The 7,695-nt window shown below is 41.8% G+C and overlaps 1 protein-coding gene across 1 annotated transcript; it reads left to right on the forward strand.

The window, feature by feature from the left end:
- Nucleotides 1-520: 520 nt before the first annotated feature.
- On the forward strand, nt 521-7,490 carry slc1a3b (solute carrier family 1 member 3b). Its single transcript, XM_060909131.1, has 10 exons — nt 521-623; nt 1,236-1,495; nt 1,873-2,010; nt 3,965-4,169; nt 4,251-4,293; nt 5,353-5,624; nt 5,783-6,016; nt 6,109-6,303; nt 6,649-6,783; nt 7,280-7,490. Exons 2-10 carry the CDS (start codon nt 1,315-1,317, stop codon nt 7,488-7,490), a joined length of 1,614 nt encoding a protein of 537 aa, XP_060765114.1. The 5' UTR covers nt 521-623; nt 1,236-1,314.
- The last annotated feature ends 205 nt before the right edge of the window (nt 7,491-7,695 follow it).

A 7,695-nucleotide genomic window follows, 5' to 3' on the forward strand; every position in this document is an offset into this window, starting at 1 on the left:
CTCTGCTAACTCAATTAACCACTCTTTACAACCATGGTGAGCAGAAAAGCATCTCAGAATACCAGAACAACAGTAGAAGATCACATCAGGGTCCACTTCTGTTGGCCAAGAGCAGGAATCTAAGGCTTCTTTGGCACTGGTTCGCCAAAACTGAGCCATTGAAGATCGGAAAAAGACCAGGTGACGAGTCAGATAATATTAATGCAGGATTTTAAAATGGTTACCAAATATGTAACATAGTGATGGTAAGCTATGGAAAACAATTCTTGAGCCGAGATGAATTCATTAAAAGGAGACAAAATTGCCATCACTAATGGAAGCATTCTCCCAATCCCAGTACTTTACTGTTTACCAAGTTCATCCGCTTCCCCTTCACCCTCCCTCCATCTGCCTTTGTAATCTCCTCCCCTTATGAGCTGCGGGTGTTGGAGGAATATCTCAGCTGCCGAAGCTGGCATCACCTCCAGCACTTTAAACACCGCTTCTCAGTCAGGACGTTCCACTATTGCGCCACTGAAGACCCTCTTCAGTCCTCTGGCATCTTCAGATCACCCTTCCACCATTTCCACCATAATATCTCAGTGATTATCACTACAGAGAAGAGATTAAGTGTGCTGAGAAGGGTAAGTGTGGCAGTCATTCTCTTTTTTTAATCTGTATTTTTGTGACTTTCTGGAACAATTGACTATACTGATAAATCCTCGTGGATATCAACATTTTTTACATATCTGATAGAATTTGGATTTGAACTTGAGAAAATTTTCAAACATGACACTTCTTGTGCTTTCATTTTTCCCAGTGAGAAGCCATGCCAAATGATTGTAATCTGGTTTGGATATACAGTTGTATATTACCTTACACATTCAAAAGGGGGTAGATGCTTGAATACTTGAGTTCTGTAGTGGTGATTCAGGTCTTAGAAAAAGAAAGCCATCAGCCTTCATTTGCATATAATTGAATATACATTAGAGCAGTCCACTCTGATTGTGTTCCGCTGCTGATTACGCAATCAGATGCACACCTGCAAGTCAAAAGCCATTGTTTTTTCTGGACATGGCTGCCTCGTTTTGTTTGTGTTTTTTGTTTCTAGCCTCAATAAAAGAACTGGCTGTAGTCATGTTATTCTTTCAGAGTTCTTGTGTTGAAACTGTTTCACACGAGCTGACACATCTATTCATACAAAGGTAGTCAAAATGTAAAAAGCAATGTCCTTTCTTGTCTTGTGAACATTTCAGATCAGGAAGCTTGGGGTTTGCTCTGTCTGGTCAGACTGCTGATTTGTAGAGAGGATAGAGGCAGTTCAGAGCAACGGCCATGACCAAAAGCAACGGGGAGAACCCGCGCTCTCGCAGCCGGGTGCAGCGGATCCGTGAGGACATTCAACTGCGCTCCCTGAAGGCCAAGAAAAAAGTCGAGGACATCACCAAAGACGACATTAAGACCTTCTTGAGGAGGAATGCCTTCGTGCTGTTTACCATCGGGGCAGTTGCTCTTGGCAAGTGCATTCGCCCATTTCTTAAGTTGTGTTGATTTCTTTGAACTGACATATTAAGGAAGGTCACACAAAATGTGGTCGTGCTAGCTCCATTCATGGTCTTGAGGTCTTAGTAAAACTCCAAGCTTTAGAAAATCCTATGTATTGTCAACACTCCAGATCATACGTCACCAGGGTAAACTGTAAAGGTAAATGTGCCCCCCTTTTTTTTTTTTTTAGAGAAGATGATATTTATGATATTGAAAGTCTCTGTATACAATTTCAAAATTTAAGTAATAGGAAACAGTGTATGATCTTAAGGAAGCTACATACTACATTAAAAAAGACTCCATAATGCTATAATAGAGTACAATAATTAACACTCTCTTTATCATCAGGCATCATACTCGGATTTGCCCTGCGGCCATATAAGATGTCCTACAGAGAGGTGAAATATTTCTCCTTCCCTGGAGAGCTCTTAATGCGCATGCTCCAGATGTTGGTCCTCCCCTTGCTGGTGTCCAGTCTGATTACAGGTCTGTATGAGACAGCAATATCAACAGCTGGTTCATGTTATATTTTTTGAACACGATGCATAATTTGACAACATTTTTTACATATTCAATCTGCAACACTAGCTCTTTCCTTGGTCGGAAAATGATTTCTTTGAAATCACACCATGAAAAAAACTTGTTGCACATTTGTGCTCAGGCTACAGCTGGTACGTTACTATGTTGTGGGTTGTAATGAAGGTTGGTGTGTGGTGAGAATACATGATTGCTTTCGTTTCGTTGGAATTACAATTAGGATGCTGTCACACGCTGACTCGATGACGCATCTAGGAAACTAAGCGACTGTTTTGGTTATATATTGGTGAATGTTTTCAAATAGAGTGCATTGCTATTATTTCAGTGAATGAAAGCATGCAGCACATAGCTAAGCATTGCGTCCACGTTATCTACATCATCCAAAAATTTTCTGCCACTAATTTCCAAAGTCGTTTCATCTCTAGTTTTCTGCCATGGACAGAGTGTCTTTATTGTGGTTGCAGTATTGGAAGTGGCAGGCGAGAATGAAGCAGAGGTTGTGCTGAAAAGTGGGAGAGACTCAGACTTGGTTTTGCAGCTAATCAGTGCTGTGAAGTTTGTGATAGGTCAACCAAACCACACACATCCCTCCCATACCCTCCCTCCCGCTTCGTTTCACCCATAGAAAAGACACAAAATGCCCTCCTTCTCTCTCATCAAAGCCATATTGTCTTGCTGCATTCCATGAACACACACATGCAGCCAGTTGCTTAAGGAATTTAGTTAGAGATTACCCTGACATATATATAATCCTTGTTTTTCATGAAAATTATGAATATGGGAATATTCTGATTTTTGGTATTTCATCCATCATACCCTATTGCCCTCCTTTTTAGAGGTCCGGTTTGCTCCATTAGTAGCCCCTTTCCCAAATGCCTCCATTCTGTCAAGGGCTGAAGAGGGCCAAGAGGGTGACATGGAAGAGGGGGCTGTTTTGTCCTGTTCACTCTTTGTAGTTTTTTTGTACCCAAATTGAGTGACTGGGTTCTTTTTGGTTCAGAAAAAAAACAACAACCCTGATGTTTCCGTGGAGATGCAGAGAGCCGCCGGGGATTTGGGCAGGTGAAGGAGTTTCTCAGCCCTGTCACAGAGAGAGAGAGAGAGAGAGAGAGTTAAGGAGGATGAGAGGAGGATGCCGAAGGAAGAGAGAGGTGTGGCTGAGAGAATGGGGAATAAAATGAGCTCAAAGACTCGGCTTCTAATAGAGTTGCCCCCAACAAGATTAAAGGAACACATACATCTCCTTTTCGCACAACAGACGCTTTTACTTTCACTACTGTGAATGCAACATAACCGCTTTCAGCACTGAAAATGGTAAGCTACCAGTGTTCTGGGACATTCTCAGTGCAAGTTTTTTCTTTTACAAGACCTTCTTTTGGGGCCTCTCCATGGAACCCTTTAAAACCGCTTTAATGACTCTTTCTTTGGTTGTCTGACTTCCAGTCATGAAAAAAAAACAGCTTAGACAAGCATAAACTGCACACAAGCCCAAGTTGGTCCATGCTAGTTTGTGCTAGTTTGGTGCCGGTCAACCGTCATGGCCATGGCTGGTAAAGCTGATCTTGGTAGTGCAGCAAACATGGTGTTGATGGTTGCTTGCTTTCAAACGGGACATCTGGAGGCAGATAAAAGATCACACCAAATATACCCATCTTTCTGGATAGATGAGGGTGGAGTAGACCTCTGAAACTCCGGTTCTTTTGAAGCACTGATCTGTGTACTGAATTCAAATAGTACTAGAATTTGGTTCTCTGTGTTCCATCAACTCGTTCATGAGTGCTGCATGTAACAGAGTATCCTGGATACACAAATTAATAAATTATCGTGCATTTTGCATCCTTAATTGGAAATTACTATCCCATAGTGATCAAGCAGCAGGTGAATGTATGCGTTTTCTCACCAGGTATGGCAGCACTTGACAGTCGGGCTTCAGGGAAGATGGGGATGCGAGCTGTGGTGTATTACATGACCACGACATTCATCGCTGTGTTCATCGGAATCATCATGGTCCTGATTATCCACCCTGGCAAAGGCTCCAAAGATGAGTTTACTCAGCAGCAGAAAATCGAGCAAGTCAGCCCAGCTGATGCCTTCTTGGACTTGATCAGGTACTGCTGACTTGCTTATAACTTGTGACATATGATCTAAGGTCTATGGCTAATACAGGTTTTGTGAATTTTCTTTTTCAGAAACATGTTTCCTCCCAACCTGGTTCAAGCTTGCACACAGCAGGTAGATATTGTTTGGATAGTTTTACTGACTAGTGTAGATGAGTTCCTTAACAAGTATTCCTTGTCTTGGCTCGCATTCTTGCTAGTGTTTCCTTTTGTTCTGTAAATCAATGTTATTTTTTTACATTTTCATCCCAAAATATGGTGAAAACAAACGTGGTCAAAGATGTGGGGTAGTGTTTTCTCCAAAGGAAATTATTCTTTGTACTTTGGCTCCCCGTTGTGCAGGAAACCAGTTTCTCATCAGATTTAATGAGGCTATGGTTTCTGGCCTTTCAGAGGCCACACAAAAAGCTTTGTGTAGGATATATTATCACCCTTGGATACACACAGCTTCTGAGGGAGCCTTGACTGTTTTAATGGTGCAGTCATGTATAACAACTAATGACAAAGTATCAACATTTTTCATACCGGACCAAAATGGTTAATTTGGATGCTGGGAAAGGGAGGTGCAAGAGCCATTTAGCATTTTGATGGATTGGATTGTAAATTTAAGAGGACACAGCTGTGGGTAAAGCTTTGGCAGGACAGCAGCAGTACCACGGTCGGACGTTATGGGGGGAGGAAGGGGTACGGAAACCAAGAGACGGGGAACTGCTGGGGCCACACAATGACATGGAAGGCACTGACAGTGGGGGAAAGACACTTTGGTCCGGACACTCTCCACAAGAGAGTACTGGAGCCAGCTGGATGTGAGAAAATACATTTCACTAAAATTAAATGTGAGCATTGTCTCATTCATATTTCTGCAGATTCACGTGATGATCAGAAACATTGTTCTTGCATATAGGTCTGTATATAGATCTCGATTTCATTCACATTTACCAGTTCCCATGATATGATGTAAAAGAAAATGTATAGTGGTTTTTGTCTCATATAACTGTAAGAAAAGTACACTTAAGGTCTATGTTCTATTTACTATTTAATGTAGCGAGAATACAACCTCTGGAGTGTCCTCAAACTTCCCTGAATAAAACCAAAAGTCTTTTGTCTGTCTTAACTTCATCTAGATTTCTTGTCCATTTCTTTCATTCTATTCTTCTCTTCTACTTCCCCACAGTTCAAAACCCAATACGCCAAAAGAGTTGTACATGTAAAGGTGATAGTGAATGAGAGCATTTTTAATCTGACCAATGTTACTCAAGAGATTGCTCATGAAGAGATCATCCCAATCTCTGGCACCACAAATGGAGTCAACGCTCTCGGACTGGTCGTGTTCTCCATGTGTTTTGGCCTGATCATTGGGAATATGAAGGAGGAGGGCCAAGCACTCAGGGACTTTTTTGACTCTCTCAATGAGGCCATCATGCGTCTGGTCGCCATCATCATGTGGTGGGTGTTGTCATGTATGAACCACATGAGAGTGGGCTGCAGTGCATTGCATTTTAATGACTGTATATGGGTGGTAATGTCCATAAAACTGTACTTAATGTTCCTGAAAACAAACACACCACTCAGTAGTACCTTTGCTTGATTCTTGCCCATTGAAGGTATGCACCCATTGGTATCCTCTTCCTGATCGCTGGCAAAATTGTGGAAATGGATGACATCACTGAAATGGGAGGGCAACTAGGCATGTACACCGTGACAGTCATCATAGGCCTCTTAATCCACGGCATTGTGATTCTACCCACTCTCTTCTTTGTCATCACCCGGAAGAACCCCTTCATCTTCATCACTGGCTTATTGCAGGCCCTAATCACCGCCCTGGGAACGTCGTCCAGGTATATTTCAAGAGCAATGTCTGAGACCGAATCTCTAAAACATGTATCGTAAAGCTTACCCTCATCTTTTCTTCTGTTGTCTCCTTTTCCAGTTCAGCCACTCTGCCTGTTACATTCAAGTGCTTAGAACAGAACAATAAAGTTGATAAGAGGGTGACCCGCTTTGTACTGCCAGTTGGTGCTACCATCAACATGGACGGAACGGCACTATATGAAGCGTTGGCTGCCATCTTTATCGCCCAGGTCAACAACATGGACATGAACTTCGGACAGATCATAACTATTAGGTGGGAATACTATATGCTTACACAAGCGAAATCTGATAAAATCTTCCCAAATATGAATAACATGCATGGACTATGGGCACTCTGCTGCTCTGTAGATGTTGTCTATCCACTTGAGTGTGGACCACTTCACTGGTAGGGATGTTACCATATACAGTAAATGTTAGTATAATACAGTACTATAATTACGATACATTTATGTCCCAGAAAACCCCCCCAAACAAACAGATGAAACCATGCTTTGAAGTACGTTACAAGATTTTTCAGAGTTGCTTACATTTTAAAGATCTAAACTAGCATGAGACCCATACTCTCATGCTATGAAGTTCTCTTTGTTTATTTGCACAGCATCACAGCCACAGCTGCCAGTATCGGAGCTGCTGGAATCCCCCAGGCTGGACTGGTCACCATGGTCATCGTGTTGACCTCTGTTGGCCTCCCCACTGATGATATCAGCCTCATCATCGCAGTTGACTGGTTCCTGTGAGTGCTCCCTAACTCCAGTTTCACAGTGTAGTCTTTTCAATCTATCACAAATGATTGTCTTGTCTTGAACATGATTATTACATTCTTATATCATGAATTAATAGCAACGTATTTAACAACGGCTTTCCTTCAGAACTTAATTCCTACATTACACTCTCTAACCCATGGCTGATTTTTTTTTTCTTTCTGTATCTACCCTAGTGACACACTTCTAAAAGCCCATGGGTCTCGCTCCATTTTTTTGGGAGAATTTCATGTCATTTCAGTTGGTTTTAACATAGAAACATAATTAGGTTAGGCAAATTAATCATTCCAAATAGAATCCCCTTCCCATAAATTACAGAGTTAATTGGATAGGAAAAAGTCCTAGCTCTTAAACTGGGGTGAATAAACTGAAAAGAAAGTTCAAGCACCCTTAGACTGCAGAAGAAAGAAAAAAGATGATGATGATGATGATGATGATGATGATGATGATGATGATCTGGCTTTACAGGGACCGACTGCGCACAACAACTAATGTGCTGGGTGACTCTATAGGCGCAGGCATCGTGGAGTTCCTGTCCCGAGATGAGCTGCAGAACGGCGATTTGGAGATGGGCAACTCTGTATTGGAGGAGAACGAAGTGAAGAAGCCTTATCAGAAGATTCCTCAAGAAAATGAGTATGAGAATGAGAAACCTCCAGATAGCGAAACAAAGATGTAGTGACTCCCAGAGTCCTGTTTTGGTGTGTGCACCCAAGCAGGGATTTCTTTGTATGTGTGCATGTGTGTGTGCATGTGTGAGTATGACTGTTATTCCTTTTTTCATTGGCTACTTTTGGTACTTTTCCATTCCTTAATGTTTAGTTTGTTGTATCTCTGTCACTTTTCCGTTATTCCTTGATTCCTCATTTTACATTAAACATCAT

The sequence above is a fragment of the Neoarius graeffei genome, chromosome 25 (assembly GCF_027579695.1).
Source record: "Neoarius graeffei isolate fNeoGra1 chromosome 25, fNeoGra1.pri, whole genome shotgun sequence".
In the NCBI taxonomy this organism is placed as follows: domain Eukaryota; kingdom Metazoa; phylum Chordata; class Actinopteri; order Siluriformes; family Ariidae; genus Neoarius; species Neoarius graeffei.

Bases quoted from the DNA above. Each gene is read 5' to 3' on its own strand.
- slc1a3b (XM_060909131.1), top strand. From the start codon at position 1,315: ATGACCAAAAGCAACGGGGAGAACCCGCGCTCTCGCAGCCGGGTGCAG. The intron at 4,170-4,250 runs GTACTGCTGACT...TTTCTTTTTCAG, and splicing joins GCCTTCTTGGACTTGATCAG to AAACATGTTTCCTCCCAACC. The intron at 6,017-6,108 runs GTATATTTCAAG...CTCCTTTTCCAG, and splicing joins GCCCTGGGAACGTCGTCCAG to TTCAGCCACTCTGCCTGTTA.